The sequence below is a fragment of the Phoenix dactylifera genome, chromosome 12 (assembly GCF_009389715.1).
Source record: "Phoenix dactylifera cultivar Barhee BC4 chromosome 12, palm_55x_up_171113_PBpolish2nd_filt_p, whole genome shotgun sequence".
NCBI classification, from domain to species: Eukaryota; Viridiplantae; Streptophyta; class Magnoliopsida; order Arecales; family Arecaceae; genus Phoenix; species Phoenix dactylifera.
Window position 1 is genome coordinate 2231415 of NC_052403.1, and position 19954 is coordinate 2251368.

A 19954-nucleotide genomic window follows, 5' to 3' on the forward strand; every position below is an offset into this window, starting at 1 on the left:
AGTCGATCAAGGTACTCTTAAAATATCTTGTTTGTTCTTTAAATCGGTTTGCTTGTTCTCTAAATCCTTCATCTAGTCTTCCTTCTGTTTGAATTGAGCATTCTTCATATTGACAAGATAGCCCTCCGTAGAGTCGAAATTTATCATGCTCGTTGTTGGTGCAAACCAACACTTGAGAAATGGGATGTTTTCTAAAGATAAAAAAAAACCAAGAACATAACGAGAAATCAAGTTGATGTCGTAGTAGCAATTGATGCTAGAATTATACGGAGTTAAACACATGTAACAGAAGATTGTATAAAAGAGAAGAAAGCATCCACCACTAGATTCAAATAGATATTTCATAGACTCACTTTCTACATAAAACCATATTAAATATTTATATTTTTTATATTAATACATGAGTACATTTTGAAAGACATATCATAATTGCCTTTATAAACTTTTAAGAGACATACTGAACTATAATTAATGATGTCTACAAACTCAAAGACGCCTTCCACATTCAAAAACATATTTAAGATTTAATTATTAAACCTAATAAGTATTTTTGACTAGTGTTTGGCTTCTTGACCTAGATATAAACTAGGTATGCAGGCACCCCAAATGGATTGACCGAAAATAAGCAGTCTATCACTCTTACATCGAGTCAGAAAACTCATAATACACAAATGGATTGCTTGTTGATTAACCTTGACTAACGTAACCCGCACTTCAGTAAAGTTGAATTATAGATGTAGAAACAGAAAAATTAGTTCCGGAGAAGACAATCAGGTTGATTTTTGACTTGTACTCAAATGCACGCAGTTGGCAAAATAATCACAAGAAAATCATAAATTAATAATACTCAACAACAATCAAGTAATAAAATCTGGACAGACATACAAAAAAAAAGGTGAGTAAAGAAGGCAAATGAGAAAAAGGTATACATAGAAAAAAAAGGAAATCGAATTCAAAATATATGTATATATAGACACAAACATGCAGAAATCTAGTTCCACGGATCATCCCATCCTTTCGGTCCTTCCCTCTTAACAAAATCTAGGATGGCCTGAACTGCTTCTTGCACTCTATTAGAGAGAGAATGATTTCCCCATTCAATTTCAACCTTCTCGGCACCTCCCAAAGCCTGACATAGTCTGCAGGATTATGCAAACTAGGTGATTCATGCACCTCCGATAAGAAGTGGTTCATCAATAACTATATGACATCCTTAAGCTGTAGGATGAGCTTGAGAACTGTTACCTTTCTACCAGTGCTTTCTTATCAACATAGTCTGGCACATTCTCATCAGCCATGGAGAAAATAACCTGCAGCCAAATAATCAGAAACACAATTTAAAACAATATTTTGTACCAGAAAGTAGGAGGAACCTCAAAAATGAACGCTAGCTAAAAGAATCCCAGAGTCTACAACATTCTGCAAATTTTACAGCACAAAGTAAAGCAGAAGGCTTAATTTAGTTACCCAATTATTCCACAAAGTAAAACAGTCACAACTTTATCCTCCATTGGTGCAACTCAGAACGCTTAATTTAGTTACCCAATTACTTCACATGGTGGCCCGTACTGCCGAAGGCAATATGTTTGTCCAGGAGATTGATTGTTCTAGTGTAAGGAATTGAGATGATAAAACATCTCTATCTGGATCCCCAGCTGAAATCTAAAGAGCCAGTAATGAGAAGTCTCATGCAACCACAAACAAATATTATTGACTAGGAACTTAAAAAAGACGAGGACCAGCACTAAATTAAATATATTACTAAATACTACCGATTTGATCTATTAAGCTTTACTGCTAACTTGTTTCAGGCTTTTATAAACCAAGATTTTGTGAATCATTCTAATAGGTTGAGCCACTTATAGTTGAGGGATCTGAAGCAGTAGCTTTAGTGTGAAGTTGCATAACAGCTGTGAAAAGATGTAAATAAAATATTGATGCTTCATTAGAACAAAATAATTTTTGAACAGACACAATTATCAGTCGCTGAAGAATTGAGAAAAAGGTGATAATGATAGCGCACCTACGAATATTTTAAAAGACACTAGGCAATGCACATCTAGCAGGTTAACCCAAACATGATGAAAGAAAATTAGCAAATTTGACTGCAACAATTTGTTGAAGAAAAAAATATCAAGGGGGGAAACTCGCTAGACCAGATTCTGGAGAAAATTCAGGTGTGGCCTTGATGCTACAAAACCGAATAGCAAGTCCATTATCGGTTAATGATACTATGCATTTAAGAATGACTTTTGAATACTGGAAATTTAGATACCATGATGAAATGCCAAACTAACACGAGAAGAGCGAGGGAGGGAGTACTTTGTTTGCTTTCTAGAATGAGGGTAGGCCTTGGCACAAATCAATAAGGTTACTCTATTGACTTCGGTGTCACAGGTTCGGAACTCAAAAACAGTCTCTCCCTAGGAGGGGGTAAGACTGTGCACATCTGACCCTCCATAGACTACGCAGTGGTGAGAGCTCCAAGCAATAGGAGACCCTTTTATTCTAGAATGAAATATGAACGGCAAACAACTTGCACCAACATAAATCGATGTAAATGCAGAAAGCCTAATAGGACAGTGAACAGGACAATTAGAAGTTGAGAGAACCTTGGTGTTGAAATTAAAAGCGCTGAGTACAAAGAATTCAGATTGAGAAATAATAACTGAAAGGATAAGAGACAAGCCAAAGATGGTGTTCATACAACATCAAAAAAAATATTAATTGCTTCAAAAGAATGATGCTCGAGAGAGTGGTTGGACGACGGATTTTTACAATAAATTTATAGCCAAAAAGATAGCCTAAAACAATATAAAAGTTATGCAGAATGCATTTTGCTGATTATCATGATGGTTTCGCATAACCATGCATCACAGACTGTTCCTAAAGAAGTCTTTTGCATGAAATTAAACAAATAATTGGATGGACTGATGTTCAAACTGTGTTTAACGACTAAATGCAAAATAAAAACCTTTATGGACTAAACATAGAATGACAATCAAAGGACCAGGTGTTGAGTTCCCCCATACCGAATGCACAAAATAAGCAAGCATAAAACTTCTTCATGCTTTTGCGGATCTTAACATAATTCATTGATTCATCATTGATGCTATCAGCATCCTTAACAATGCTAGTTGTGGCAAGAAGGAAAAACTGCCTTGAAAGTAAATCATACAAATGCAACAGTTCTATTCTTTTATTCAGTACAAATGACGATGAAAATGAAAACATGAACACTTCATCAGGCAGTAACCAATCAAAAAATTAATGCCATGCCCTGATTCGGCATGATATGAAGTACTGTTGAAACACATTATGCATTGAAAAATAGCAAACTCAATAAACAAAAACAGATATAAAAGAGTGATTACCTGGCAAGGTGTACTTGTCATGTGACCAAGTCTCAATCTCAACTGGTCCTCGCTAAGATCTGAACTGAACATATCATCATCCCCCATGTATGCGCAAAGTGAATGGTACCTTTTAATTACTTTGGAATATCAGTAGAAAAGATTAACGAAAACACACATGCGTACAACCAGGAAATGTGGTTACAAAGTGACAGTACAACCAAGAGAATAATAGAGATTTACATCAATACTTGCTAGCTCCTCCCTAGCAGACTAGCTGAAAGCCTTCTTTATGAAGACATCTAGCCATTTTAATCATGAACTATATCTCAATTAATGCAGTTTCCGTATGAAGGCTTGAATGGTCTGCTCAATCTGATAATGGTGAAATTTTGGTGAATCACTACTTGACATGTGGTCGCAGTAATGATATCATTATTACTATCAGGCATTTAACACAAGATAGTTATAGGATTCACAGCTGTGCTAGCAGAGCATTTTTGCAGTGCCAAATTATATTTGGCAAGTGCACTTCATGCCCAGGGTAATTAACGAGTGTGAGAAGAAATATGTTGATTTTGTAGGAATAGGGCATTATCAACCCGTGATTTAAGTATCGTACTGGTAATGTACCGATAGCGATATGCCCCTTGGTTGAATGCCTAAAAAATTTAATAGAGAGGTGCTTCTATGGTATTATGTGATTGACGCACGCCTTGATGACCTAAAGTAAAAAATTTATAGAATGAGATTTACTATGTTGTATGACTCAAAATATTACACAATAAAAAGGGCTCTAAAAAACAAGTTGAGTGAAACAGGAACATGAGAAGGAAGAGATGGGTGATGGTGTATGTTGTTATTTTAGCAATTGGTGATGATTGAATGCTCCCTTGTGTGTAATAAAAGAAAAGTTATGTCCAGCAACCTGACATTTATGCAGCAAAACAAAAAAGGAAAATATATTTTAAGTTTTAACACTTCGAGTGTACCACTCAAGATGACGTGCTAAGCCTTCCATGGTACACTCGAGATAACATGCTAAACCTTCCATTAAAAAGTCAACTACAATAAAAACAAATAAGCATGAAGGTATTTTATGTCATAACTCAGGACCTCATCCAAAAAAGCTTGCCGGAAAGTATTATTTGGTTCCTTAATTCTGTATAAGTACTCAAGATCTATCCAACGAATAACTGATATGGAACTAAACACACGCCCGCACGAGTTCTCACATATTTCCCCCGTATAAGTCCCGACGTCCTCGTCCGGCTAAAACTTCAAATCCATATAAATCTAATCACAAGCATCACGATCAGCACGTGGTCAGCCCCAACAAATTCGTGCTATAGTACCCCTTCGTCCACATAGCTTATGAGCTGGATCCGCTCTGATATTATTTATGTGAGGACCTGTGCGGGTGTGTGTTTAGTTCCATATCGGTTATTTGCTGGGTAAATCTTGGATACTTATACAATATCAAGAAACACAAACAATACTTTCCGTCTAGCCTTTTTGGGTGAGGTCTTGAGTTGTGACAATATGGTATCAGAGCAATAGGTTTAATTGTGGGTAAAACTTAAAAGTTTAGCAATGGGTAGTTAGGTCTCGTTTAGTTAGGTTCCGCATAGTTGAATAAGAAAAGATAGATATTCTTAATTTTATTGTTGCTCGACCATAAAAATTGATTAATGTTAGTATTTTAATAGGTGATAATAAGCAACAGAGAAGAGGAGGTTTTAGCAAATTTTGCTGCAAGAAAAAGAGGAGCAAGAGTGACCACGAAAGGAGATGCCAACTAGCCAGTTGAGCAAGTTTCAAATGCCCCAGCCACTAGGGTAGACATTGTTGGAGAATGCCAAATAGTGGCTCAGCTCCTTCAGCAACAGCAGCAAATGCAGGCCACTCCTAGACCTACACCACCTCGAGAGTCCTATTACGAGAGATTCAGAAGGCTTAACCCACCGATGTTTAAGGGTGGAGCTGATTCTCTACCCATAGGGAATCAGGAGATGGAGAAGATGTTTGATCCACTGCAGTATTCCGATAACGTAAAAATTAGAATGGCCATACCGATGCTCAGAGGAAACAACGAGTTTTGGTGGACTACTATAAAAGCTGCTAATGGAAATAAGGATGACCAGCTGACGTGGAAAGAGTTTAAGAAAATATTTTATGATCAATACTTTTCTAAGTCAGTGAAATTAGCAAAAGAGAATGAGTTCTTGGTTTTGGGGCAGAAGGATGACATGACAATATTAAAGCATGCAAACAAATTTAACAAATTAGGCCGACTCTATCCCCAACTCTCAGAGTTCGAAAGGAGCAAGGCTAATAGATTTGAACAAGGTCTGAGATATCCGATTCGATCTCGTTTGTCATCTCACCTCTTCAGTAGTTATAAAGATGTGCTGGAAGGAGCCTTGAAGGTCGAATCAGATTTGAAGAGATTAGAGAAGGAAAAGGGTGACAAGAAGAGGCCAAGACCTGCAGAAACTTAAAGTGACAAGAAGATAGTCGTACCGGTGTGAACCGGACCAAGACTTGCAAGAGCTTAAAGCGACAAGAAGATAGCTGTACAGGTGCAAACCGGTCCGGTTCGCACTGGTACACTTCTATATCGCTCGGTTCCGGCCTCTTTGGGGCCGAAACCGTTTTCCACCGCCATATCGGACCAGTCCAGTACGGGCCGGTTTAGCATACCATTGTATATATGGAGAGAGAGTAGAGCTAGGGTGCTCTAAACAGGATAGCTGAGATAGTCATTTGTTCTTCAAAATCAATGATAGGTCATCCAATTTGAATATCTAAACTATTGAACATAATTAAAAAATGCCGAAATCAAAATCCATATATTGTAGTCTCTAACCTTTGCATTGGATTGATGATCATGAAATGTATCCATGTTCCATATACCCACCATTCTATAGTATGAGCATTGGATAATGGGTATCCTTATAAATCAGAATTTAGTTTGAGTTCCTTTCACCCGAACGATTAAGCTGTTAGCCAACTAACATGTTCTACAAACCTCAAAATGAATATGTAAAATCCACATCCATTGGTACAAGATAAAGATATTAAATATTGGCAGTGCTCAAATGGAATAGTAACAAGTGGCAAATATTGCATTTCATGATTTGGCATGTCAAACACCAATTAATTTCTTTTAGTAAACACAAGTAGAGCAAAATCTGCTGAAGATCATGGACCTTTTAATAGAATAGCATAAAAAATGTGAAAATTAAAGATGATTTTAGAATCCGGTAGTAGAAGACAAGCCATTTTGAAATGTATGTCTATATCAGGGCTACAAACCTACAACATAGCATGGTGGAAGGTAATGGCAGAAGTTCCTTGAAACCAAAGGTCAACAGAATTTGATTATTCATACGTAAATCAGCTTAAATGATTTAAAGAGAACATTGTTAGCACAATCATTAAGAGTAAGAGCAAATATTAAACAATGGAACTGCTGTAATTTTCACCTGTAGGCAGTTATTGGGGCATCTGGATTTGCTTCTCTGGGCATTAATTCCATTCCCCTACCTTCACTTATCATTTTTGCTGCCAAGTCTATCATCACAGCAGTTTCGGGAAGAGTTGCCCTGTATTCCCGGTCACTAACTGGGGCCTGATCAGTTATATCAAATTAAGCATATAAGATATTAATGACAATTATATACACAGTTTTGGCAGCATACATTCCTCAAAGAATCGTTGCCATTTTACCAAATAGTGAATTTTTAAATGAAAGATAGGGGGATAAAAATGTGGAAATTAGTTATGCTTAATGTCTGTAATTATAGAAATAATACGCATATAGGGCTAGAAGTGGGTTCAAGTTGGCTCGAGGCCTGTTGGGTCATACCAGCTTGGGTTTTGGCATGGCCTAAAAGGGTTCAAGTTGGGTTGGGGCACAAGTTGTAGAGCCCGAACAAAAACTTAACCTCACCCGAACCCAGCCCAAAGCCGGACCGGGCTTGGTCCGCCACTTGAACCCATTTAACCTTAACCCTAACCCATATTCCCCGACCCGCACGCTCTCTCTCCTACTCTTCTCTCCACCTCTTTCTCCCACCCTTCTCTCTACGTTTGTCTTCATTCCGTGACTCAAGCTCCTCACCCTCATCCTCCCTTCCCTCCTCGCCCCCCACCCACCTCAACATGTAAAGCCCCTCCCAGGCTCATGGATACCATCTGGAGGCTTCCACCCTCCCCCTTCCCCTAGCCTTCACTTGCTCCTTGTCGCTGTCATTCATAACTCCGACACCACTTCCCTCTACTCTCGAGATCTACTCCTCACCCTCGTTACCCCAACCACCGATGGCCCAAACCTAGCACCCATCCCCTCTACCTCCGCTTCTAGATCTCCTTCCCTTGCTCCTCCCAAACACCTCACAAGTACCTTGTTGCTGCCCCGCTGTCCCCCACCAACTCCCTCTACCTCTTCTCCATCGACCTAGTCAACTCCATCCTAGGATTTGGTCTCATACACGGCCACTAGGTGGGGGTTGCTAGACTCGAGCAAAGTTTGCTCGAGCTCAATTCTGGTTGGGCCTATTGGGGCTTTAGGTCAATCTCGGATCAAGCTCGGGCTTGATCTAGGAAATCTTTTTTGATCTTTGTCCTCGCCTAACGCCTGAAAAAAAATTTGGCAGGCTCAAAAAGGGCGCGACCTGTCCTAGCACAGCCCACTTCCAGCCCTATAAGGCTAGTATCTAAGAAAGAAAGCATTTAGAAGCAAAAGAGAAGTCCATCAACCTTGAATTTTTTATTAAGTTTATAATGTGTATTTTGTCATTGAAAAGTATTTCACTGATTTATCCTTGGTTATAATAGTAAAGCCCTAACAAGTTATCTGTTAGTAGTGGATTTGCACAAGAACGGCACTAACTAACACATCATAATTGTAGCAATTATAGACATATGATCCTAGCAGCTGAAAAATACACCAGTAACTTTTTTGAATAAATCAAGATAGTCATGTCAGAAGTTTGAAGACTATAATCATTAATCTAGACATGCTTAAGATGATTAAAAAGGCGTGTCTTTTCTCCTATGTTTCATGAATTTCTCACTCTTTGTACTCTGATTTACAATAGCCTTGGTTAATTTTGTCCATAATACCTCAGTTCTACCGAAAACACGTGAACCAGACATCGGTGGAAATTGCCCCTGAAATCAGGTATTCTGAACTTAAAGATAAAATGTGTAAGTGACTGGAGAATTGCAGATCATAAGAGGCTTGACATCCAATTCATAACTAATATACCCCTTAAATGAGCAACAATGCAAGAAGATCAATAAGCATTTTTACCCTTCAAACGAAGAAACTTTGCTTTGAGATTGGGGTTCAGTTCAAAGAAAACAGAGGAGATACTACTTTTTTCTCTGTGTACAGTGCGCTCAGTTGGCTTTCGTGGTTCTTTCAGGACACCAAATGGCCTCACTTCAGTCAGATATCAGAGCACCTGATTATTGAGCGGATGAGAGTCATGAGACAGTCCTGGTTGAAGACATCTCCTCAGAATAAAGGACAGCTGGTGTTGACATGGGACAACAGGTATTTTTTATTTGATTCTCAATCATCCATGATGACAGGAATCGGATGTCCTGAGACTTTGACGATCAGGTTCAGAAGGTGCCCTTTCAGTTTCAGGACACCAAATGGCCTCACTTCAGATAGATATCAGAGCACCTGATTATTGAGCGGATCAGAGTCATGAGACAGTCAGTCCTGGTTGAAGACATCTCCTCAGAATAAAAGACAGCTGGTGCTGACATGGGACAACAGGTATTTTTTATTTGATTCTCAATTATCCATGATGACAGGAATCGGATGTCCTGAGACTTTGACGATCAGGTTCAGAAGGTGCCCTTTGCTATGACTATAAGCAATTACTGATGTAGCTAGCTTATAAGAACAAAATGCTGACTTATGAGGCAGGATGGTTAGTTCATGGATAACTTCCTTGAGGATAAAACATTGAGAATTATTTTCCTTGAATCAGGCCTTACAGGTTTTTTTTGTTGTCAAGGAAGGCAGCAACAGCAACCTATGCAGACTTTGTAACTGTATCAGCTGCCTGCCTCCACATCAGCTTGTTGAAGGATGTACTTGGTGCACTCAGGTGACACCCTTAGCTTTTTGTTGGATGATCTCGATCAAAGAATTGACAGAATCTTTTTAAAGCAATTCTAAAATAAAGATGACTATTGTCGAGGATGTCCAATAGGCAAGACAACCCCTCAATGTGGAGCTATAAGGTTCTTTGGGCTTTCTTCATGTGCTTCAAACTGGGAAACCTTTTAGGAGAATCAGCCAGGAGAATTATCAGCCTAAGACACTTCATTTGTTTGGTTATTTTTTAGTCTTCCAACATATAAATCACTTCCTCTTTTTGGTACAGCATTATTATGTTTTGGGTAAGAATTTGACCGGGTGGGAGATAAAGCTTATATAACCTCCCTGCAACCTTGCTTGTTCTTCTATCGATTGAAAAAGAACATGACAAACTCCCCCACATTTCCTAAAAATTTAAGAAACAGTGGCGTTGATGAACTTGCAAATTTTGTGATATAATTGACAATTTTTTTAACTTAGGACATTCTTAATTCATACGGAGCCATAAATGTAGAAAATATATAACAAATAAGAAAATACCTGTAAAATGACTCCACGAACCGCTCTGGAGAATGCAAAATTTGTGCGCATATAATGCACAATATCCTGTATAAGTGTTCGTGGGTCAAGTTAATATACTTGACATGTGTCTAGATGGTAAGGCAAGATAAGCTTCAACCAAATGTTTGAATTTCACATATATGAACCTGGCAACCAGTACTGTGCCCAAGCAGCACAACACCCTCCGAGTTTTCCTTATTTATTAAGTAGCCAATAAGCTGATCTATCTCCAAGGAGTCCTTTGATACACAATCAGAAAACAGAGTTAGCGCAATAATATATGTATTCAAATGAAGAAAAAAAATAACATATACATGAAATATGCTAGCAGAATCTAAATTTACTTTATGTTTAAATAAGTAATAAGGTTACTCAAGAAATCGTGCTTAATCATGTCAACCTCATATTAGATCATATTAAATGTAATAGAAAGTTTAGTAGGAGCTAAAAGTTATGGCACATACTTAGAAGCATATCTACTACCAGACTTCATATATGAATTCTACTATATGTTTATTTCTTGAAGTTTAAAATCTAGAGTAATGTAGTTAGATCAATAATCATTACTTGTGCTGGCGAGGAAAATAAAAACTATTCCCTACCTGACCATATTACCTGCATACATTTATCGATCTGTGATAGCAAAATACATCAAAAACTAACTGTGACTTTGTATCAAGAACAACCAAGATTCAACTCCAGTCACAAACTTCCAACTTCAAAAATTAGTAGAAGATTTCTTAATAACTATGTGAATTTTTTATCAAAGGTCTGACCCAAACTCTATCATGAGTACAGATTGTATGTTTCCATACATAAATCATGGGTTTTACAAATACACTATTGTTTTCTAAAATTCTCTAAATTTTGTTGTATGCCAACCCTCATATCAAATGTCCCTCATACTCTTCAACGTCTCTTTATTCCTGAATATTTTGAGCTCCAGCAACGTCAAGACTTTCAACAGAATTTCTTTTCAAAAAAAAATAAAAGAAAAAAAATCACCTTTTGCAAAGTTCAAATAATAACTCTTTAGACAACCGTTACAATTCTCTACCTTTCGTTTTCAACAATTTCTTGTCCTTGACCAATTTAAAATACGTGGTTAGATTAAAAGGTTTGCCAAAATCAACCAAATAAACAAATACAGAAAGAATACATTCTCTCTCTCTCTCTCTCTCCGTGTTCCACCCTGTTGCTTATCGGCATTGAAGATCTCTTGTGCAAGAGTTGGAATTTATGACTACTTGAAATGGAGGTTACACACTTCTTTTGGTAACAAAGTTAATAGATATATATATATATACACAATATGATGGGGCAGTGACAAAGAGAGTCCAGTGCACAATTATCCATGCAATTCCTTTGCCCTTAAATGTAGCAACCAGTCTCTTTAATCTAAAAATAAATGGTTGATTTGGAAGAAGAAAGACACAAAGAATTAGAATGAAGAAGGCTTATTGAGATCAAGACTTAAAGACCCTCTGAAACAAGATGGATACCGTTGGTACCGCACCACTATAAAGGAAAACAAGCACCAGTACCGGGTGCGGGATGCTGATCCTTAATTGGATTCATAACCCAGCCAAAAGTGTTTTGGAACATGCCTGTACCAGGGCCAGGTTGGTTGGTACTGAGCACGAACCGACCAGGTCACCACATTTGGAAAAAAAAAAGGAGAAAGAGAGCTTTGACGCCTTGCGCTCTTTCCTTTTTCCTCCGGTCACACGTTTGCTATGGGTGGGAGACCGAGAAAGAGAATGGGGGGGAGAGAGAGAGGGGGAGGAAGAGGGGGGGGGGAGAGAGAGAAGGGAGAGGAGGAAGAGAAAGAAAAAGGTAGTGGGTGCTGGTACCAATATTGGCACCATACATATGTTGAACCACCTCAAAATTCATTTAAGCATGAAAAAATAAAAAATATTCACTAAAAATTTACTTAAAATTAAAATTTTTAAAAAATAATAAAACCACAGAAAAAGGGTCTCAGCACGATACTGAGACACAGAATTTTCCCAAGAGTCAGGTGACTCAGAACTATATAGTCCCGATATCGTATCAACCCAATGAAATATCAGTATGGACTTCAGTACCGGTGATTTGAATGATTGGATGTAATGCCAAATAGATATAAAGTGATATAAAAGACGGAAAGGTACTAGATAATAGGAGGTATTTGAATAAAGGGAACGGAACATGATGGGCTCCTAATTGTTTAGATGGGAAAAGATCCAAAAAATTTAATCTTCACTGAATTGAATGACTAAAATATCAAGTCTCCACTCTTTGCAACCTGACCATGCTCTTTGAATCAAACTTAATTCAATAGGAAAGTGAAATCCTAAACATACCCAGACCTCTGATTGAAAATTAAATTAATTATATTTTACTTTTAACTCTTCTATCAAATTATTTATTATTCTTATTTTTACTCAAAAAAACTAAAGCTTCCCTACAACCCACTAGGGAATAGAAAACTCCTTTGCCACCTGGATGCCTACTAACACAAGTATTCTGCCCGATATTACTCTTACTACAAATTAATAATAGAGCATCTTCAGCATTAAGCACTTCACAGTGCTGCAACATTAAGATATTCTCCTAGACAACGGTTGATATGAACAGGAATTCATTTTAAAACTCTTTAAAATCACTCCAACAGCAGCTTCCTTCTTGCTGCTGCTTATTGCAACCATTGCTTCCAGAAGCTTTTCTTAGACTATGAATGCTGCACTTGCAGCATAACTCCTGCCAACTTAATTGCATCACAAGCTTCCAAACCAAGAAAACCATCTTAGAAACTTCACTTCCTTGGACCTCTAAAGTCTAAATTCATAAATCAAGCACAAGATAAGAACCTCTTAATTATCACAAATATTATTTCTGCATCCAAATGGCATGACGAGGTAAAGTTTATTATGTCATACTTGCATAATATTTGTATTGATCATGTGCAATGAATTTAGTGAGATTGCTTTCTATTAGTAGAACAAAGTTTAAAGTTAATTAGTAAGAAGGTCTTTAGGAGTTATGAATATTTCAGTGCAAATCCTCCCGGAGATATAGATCATCAACGAATAAACATTTTGATCCTCAACAGCATCTACCAAGAATACCCAAAATGAGCGAATAACTTAAAAGCTCCTCGGGATGCCCTTGAGAGGGTCTTCAACACTTTAAATGACAGGATAGTGTCTTTTGCAATTTTGTTCCAAAAATATGTTGAACAATTGTTAGCAATAAGTCTAATCTCATCATCAGGAAATATGTCATTTCAAAGCAATGATTTATTCTCAGACATGCATGAGTTTAGTTCTCTTTGGATTAAAAAGCTTCGAGATCACTAGGAATAACAAAATGGTGCCAACAGATTTAGTGTGTCAAACATGCACAGTCATCTATGTTAGAACTATTCAGAATTTTCAAATATTCTGAAATATTTTATAGCTCGATATAAATTATCATGAAATAATAATTAGCAAAAAAACAAAAAAATAATTAGCAGATTTGACAAATGGAATATAATATAATTCTTATACCTCCCCTAATTTTTCCTGACTACATCAACCACACAATTCATGTGCTCCATTCAGTTTAACTTTCCTATCTTTCATGGTTTTTAAGCATCATTTTCTCAATTTTTTGCCAATCTGTAGCAGATCAACCATGGTACAAATCCATTGTGCTACGATCAACTTTTTGATATGCCTGACCAGTGTTTTTAAGATATTATAGTACAAAATGATGCCACTTTTTAAAACAAAACTTTCAACTGTGTGAACTTATTCAGACTTGCTTGGCAAAAGGTATAGTCGAGATACTTGTGCAATGGAGTATATAATATTAGCTTTGCTCTTGAAGTTATCACTAGTCTAATTAAATAAAGAAAATGTTATGTTAAAAAAAATAATTCTAGATGGCATCAGTAATCCAGTAGCCAATTTAAGAAATCATACTTCTTCTAAGCTGGAAGTGCCATATCCAACATAAGATGAAGAAAGTAAGGGTTGCACCAAGGACCATTTCTCATTCTCCAAGGCAATTGACAAAGGTTCCAAATACCTGCAAAACAGCGAAATTTCTGAACACTAGAAAGAAATTATATCAATAAAACATAGTGTGAATTTACATCTATAAATAGTTATATTACACGCATTTTCATCCATTAATAACAAGGAAAAAATTGAATCTAGGAAATTTTCTCTAGGAATATTGCAGAGTTAACACCATTAGAGTCAGGAACCCCTCATCAAAATCCAAAGTCGAATCTATTTATAGAAAAAGTGATAATTTAAATTTCAGGAAGTGTTTTAGGTCGACCAAAACCAATTTACCCAAGCTTGCACAATTCAACATGACTGTGGGAAAGAACTTCAGATTTCAGTGAGGTAAGAACTAAATAAGAATATTAATGACTAAAAATGTTTTAAATGGATGAGTTTCTTACAGCTAAGAAGGTCACATTACCAGAGTTTTGATTCAAAATACAGTTTAAATTTAAACACAATAACAGGACACTAGTGTCAGGTGGTAAAATTCATGCATTGTTAGTAACCAACTATAGCAGTAACATGTTCTTGGATGCCTTTATTGGGGGAACTGGACCTAGAAAACTTTTTCTTGCTCCACATAATATATGAGAATACTTTAAGATCCGCAAAAGCTTATAGATGACCACCAATCAGAGACATGATCTATAAAGTTTGTAAGAGCTAATAAGGAGAATATATCAGAACATTACAGTGTCATTGGCTACTGTATGGAAAGGGACAAAATAACAAAAACACTCGTTTCTCATTACAGATGCAAGCCAACCAAGATTACACCAAGTACAAACCCAAAAGCAGTACAGAATGTATTTGTCAAATCCACAGGTTAGACCCATTCCCTATTGAGCAATGTTCAATCAGTGCAAAATATAAATCAGCCTAATATTCAAAAAAAAAATGATAATATCAATATAGATTACTACGAAAAGAAAAGTCTCAACTGACCAAATTACTTAATAAGAAGTTGGATCCAAGCAAAAACAAATATTAATAACTGGATCGAGCAACGGTGGACACAGTCCCCGGACTACCTGATCCCATCTCAGACCATGTTGAACCAGGGCCAAACGCCATCATCCTATTTGGTTTAGATTGCTTTAAGTAAGAATATTCTAAGTTAGTGGCATTTCATGTTAGGATCAAATATGTGTTTTAAAAACTAATATTATTTTTAAGAGACTAAAAACGACACGATAGCCAGGCAGTATATAAGACATAAAAATTAATTGATGAAAACAATGAATGAAACAGGAAAATATGTCTCAGAAGAATGTTGATATACTCAGTTGCCAAAAGTCCTTCTGTCAATCCACCAATAAAAATGACTTGTTGGTTAAAATCGCCGGTTTTGAATGCCACCTGTGAGAAAAAAAATATTCCATGGGAAAAATGAGAATATCATACAACCAAGTATTGGAAATATTATATATCTTGAACAAGGCACCATTGTAGATGCTATAGTGTATAAAGAAGAAACCATGGTCATTATGAAAAGATATGCTGGCCCTTCCCAAGGCACTGGGGCAAATTCACAAATCTCAGCGCACTACATCATTGACTTCATTAACAAACAAAATCAGTCATCTGCAAATGCTTTGATGCAGTCCCCAGAAACAAAATCACTTGATTCGGAGGGTAACAAGTTGACTGGCATAATATTGGAGAACATGAAGGCCAAATATTAGTGTCTGCATATTAGTGTTAGCAGTGCACATATAGGTCATCTGCAACTATATTAAAATGTCAAATTCAGATTTGTTCTGTAGAAAGTCTCAACCATGAGCTTTTCACTGCCACAAAACAATATCAACGCCTGTCAGAAGGGAAAATAAGCCACTTCCTTTCCTGACCATATTTAAAATAGTTAACCCCATGTTAACTTAACAGAAAAGATTCCATCGCCTAAGATGTCGGAGAGATCTTAAAATCAGTGTCCAGATTTGAGTGTCTTTTTCTTCTCCAGATGGCACCATGTACGGGAAAATATAACCTCACATATGCATGTAACGTTTTGAGATCTTTTCTACAATTGGTTCTATATTTGAAATCAGCTCTATGGATAGTCATCAAGGTTCTATAGGAGGTAGCTATAAAGGGAAAAGTACCTGCCACAAGACCTGGAATGCTTGTGCGCGAGTAGAACATACTACATGTGTTGCTGCTTAAGCAATTTACGGCCACAAACCAAGAAGCTACTCTCCAAGATCTAGAAAAGAGTCCAAATGGAGATGGAAGAAGGTAAGGTTTGATGAGGGAAATATGTTCATCTTTCAGGCCCAAAGCTCATAAACCAAGTCAATACAGAATCCTATACATAAGTCTAATAAGGAGTATGAGATCCAAGGGCACGAATAAGTTCAAGAAAATAAGGGTATTAGCATAAAGTAAAGACAAGCAATCCAGATTTCGGATTACAAATCTTATAAAACGAGCTTCATGTTAGTGGGATATATATATATATAATATTAAAAAAAAGAAAGTTTGCTTATCAGATCTCCATTATGAATGGATTTGAACATACTAATATAAAATAAAAATGAATATGAGGGCAGTGTCTGGAGTTCCTAGTTGCTATTGATTACAAAATGTACAGTGACGTGCGAACAAGTCATGGAATAGACAGGAAATAGCCCTCGAAGATTTGTAGTAAAATCGAATCAGGTTTTATCGATCAGATCAGTTTGAGATTTAATGTAAGAAAGAAAAAAGTACATAATAGTGATGGTGATAATCACAATAGGAAGAAAAGAATAGAAGAGCACAACATAATAGAGCAGATTTATCTAAGATCATATAACTCTAAAACCATGCATCTGCACACTTTCATTACTAACTTATGCCAATTATAACTATATCAATAATGACTAAGATACTGCTATTGTATACCCTCTAATAAAAACATAAATAATGACTAAGAGACTGTGATTGTACACCCTCTAATAAAAACATAAATAATGACTAAGAGACTGTGATTGTACACCCTCTAGCAACAACATATGTCAACCTAGACATAAGTTCAAAAACAATTATGTAAGTAATACAAAATAAAATAGGGTCTCCCAATATGATGTGCTTAAGGATCAATTAGAGAAAAGTCTGATAAGAAAGAAGAGAAATAAGAATAACAAAAGGTACAGTTGCTTGTGCACATCTAACTGTTAGATCCTTCTGATTCCTAGAACTTAAGATATAGGAGCATCAAACAGAAGGGCATAAACCATGTCTCACCAAACAAAAGGCAAGAAATCCAGGCTTTCTTTTACTGAATCTCATTCCTCCATCCATTCTCCCCTACTTATAAACAACTTAAGCAATCAGCCTCCTCAAGTATGTTACTGATGCAGTCATGAAGAAAGAAAGGGAGAGAAAAAGGCCTTCCCCATTCTACCTTCATTCAAATTCCCAAACTCATTTATGCATGACTCGGCAACAAAAGAAAGTCTCCTCCAGTAAAGCAGCAACAACCTACAAGAACCTCGAGACATTATCAACCATATGCGATCCACTATCTTCTTGATGCCATCTTTGCCCAATCTTAAGTGTCTGCACCATCTCCAATAAATCCACGTGCCTATGTACGTAGGAATTGCAAGGACAAATACTGGCAAACTAGTCTTTTCCTGATAAAGATTGAGAAGGCAGGACTTTCCGAACCAGCTTTCCTAAAAGACGAGAATCCTAGAACTTCCGTTTGACTCGAGTAATTATACATGTAAGTTGGGAACATTGCGTGTACCAAGTACAACATGACAAGATCCCCAACAGCAAACATGGAGCAGTTGCCACTCAACCTTTGAGACATCACCTTGACAGAAGAAGCACAGCCAGCATCACGACGCAATCAAGAAGATATTTAACAAAATAACCATCGGTAAGAAATGATTACTTTATCGAATTTTTTCTGACATCAGGAATTTTGTTTACGGTCCCAAACAAGGGGCCCATATGCTACCTTACCGGTACCCCATACATCAGCAAACCAACAACACTCACCATGCTGCAGTTTGGCCAAGAATCAAAACCACGCAATTGATAAATACCAAATAAAATCTAGCGAATGCATACATGCCAAAATTAACCACGGAGACAAAGACAAACCCTAACCTCCCATCCATCAAAGAACAGCCCCACTTACAAACATATGATCAAGAACCATATATTTACCATCAAGAAAAGCTATAAAGAGCTCGAATCAGCATATTCTACTACAGAGTTCTGTTAAAAAAAACAAGAAGTTAACTTTTTCCTAAATTTTTTTCCGTTTTTGCTTTTTACCTGGACAGGCTTGGGGCCGTACTTAAAGAGAACGCCGTGGAGCTGGTTCTTGCGGGAGCCGGGGCCGAGGCCGTTGGCAGCGGCGGGGATGGAGGAGGCGCCGCCGCCAGAAACGGCGGCGGATTTGAGGGAGCCGCTGCGGACGAGACCGGCAAGCCAGGAGGAAGAGGACGAGGAGGAGGAGGAGGAGGCGGCGGGAGCCGTGACCGAGGGATTCATGGCGAGCGATCGGCTGCTCCTGCTTCCCCGCCCATGCGATGGGGAGAAGTAGGAATTATATTTTTTTCTTTCTTTTTTTTAGGTTTTTGGATGGGGGGCGAGGGGCGTTGGATCGGAGAGGAGATATTTTTCAGGGTGTCCGTGCAGCATGAGAGAATATCAAATGGATGGCTGTGATCCAATCGGCTGACGATTATAGAGCTATTAATATTTTTAACTTAAATTGCTTTGGAATGTCTATGCGCTAGCCAGCATTCAACTATACCCCTGAGACCGGCTCTTGGCCTGCGAAGAGAACTCTTCTTGCGAGCCGCGTAATATTTTTCTTCGAATTTATATGTATCTGCTTTATTACCTACGCACGTTATAATGCAAATCATACTAGTGATTGTTAAGATTTAAATGTTTTATTTCATATTTATTAATTAAAAGCTCTAGCCATTGGTAGGTTTGTCAGAAACTTTAAGTATTTGATTATTTGATTTCGTGGCTGAGAAAGTACTTTATTTGTGGTCCTATTTTATAGGAGTTATGGTTAGTACCAGGGGTGAATCATTCTGATGTAAAGCCTATTTATAGGATCTTATTCTTTATCAAAAAAATGACGATGAATAAAGCTTTGCCATTCCAACAAGTCTATTTTATTTTTTCTTAATTTTGTATCAATGATTGATTTATTATTATTTGCAATTTATGCAAATTTGATAATAAGAGTATATCTAAGCATTATAGAATCAATTTATTTTGTGGTGATATAATTACTATACAATTTTTTTATAATACTCCAATAATAAATTAATAATAAAAATATATTTTATAATTATAGTAATAATATGGCAATTACTATACAATAATCAAAATGCTATATTACTGTAATAATCATTACTATAATAATAATAATTAATAATACAAATATTTATTATTATTATCACCACTATTATTGTCGTCGCTGCTATTATTATTGTTATTATTATTATTGTGTCATATTGACTCTTACTGAAATTTATACATGATATAATAATAATCAAATTGTGTTAATAATAATATATCTAATTATATTTTTATTGAATTATTTTAAAATAATATAAGTACTATATTAATAGCTAAAAATAATTAAATAATAATTTAATAACAATATTATTTTATTTTATTATTATATAAATAATCAAGATGTAGTGCATAATGAAAGTGAATATTCTTAGTTAGTCTTTAAATATCCCAATATCTAGATCCAGACTTCAAAGGCTCTAAAGATTTATGACTAATAAAAATGAGGTTCTTATTCTATTTTATGTATTCATTATAAAATTAATATTCACCATAAAATTCTTGCAAGTTACAAAATTAATGATTCATTATTTATTGGCAATAAA

General features: G+C 36.5%; 1 protein-coding gene across 1 annotated transcript; it reads right to left on the minus strand.

Moving 5' to 3' along the window:
- Positions 1 to 807: 807 nt before the first annotated feature.
- Positions 808 to 18710, minus strand: LOC103705095 (UPF0613 protein PB24D3.06c-like). Its single transcript, XM_008788709.4, has 9 exons — positions 18363 to 18710; positions 15370 to 15446; positions 13995 to 14100; positions 10188 to 10280; positions 10021 to 10086; positions 6842 to 6987; positions 3375 to 3483; positions 1246 to 1310; positions 808 to 1139 (listed from the first exon to the last, which is right to left on the minus strand). The coding sequence occupies exons 1-9, from the start codon at positions 18579 to 18581 to the stop codon at positions 992 to 994; spliced, it is 1029 nt and encodes a 342-aa protein (XP_008786931.2). The 5' UTR covers positions 18582 to 18710; the 3' UTR covers positions 808 to 991.
- Between the last annotated feature and the right edge of the window lie 1244 nt (positions 18711 to 19954).

Bases quoted from the DNA above. Each gene is read 5' to 3' on its own strand.
- LOC103705095 (XM_008788709.4), bottom strand. From the start codon at position 18,581: ATGAATCCCTCGGTCACGGCTCCCGCCGCCTCCTCCTCCTCCTCCTCG. The intron at 3,484-6,841 runs GTGAAAATTACA...AGTAATTAAAAG, and splicing joins GCCCCAATAACTGCCTACAG to GTACCATTCACTTTGCGCAT. The intron at 1,140-1,245 runs GTAACAGTTCTC...ATAATCCTGCAG, and splicing joins AAGAAAGCACTGGTAGAAAG to ACTATGTCAGGCTTTGGGAG.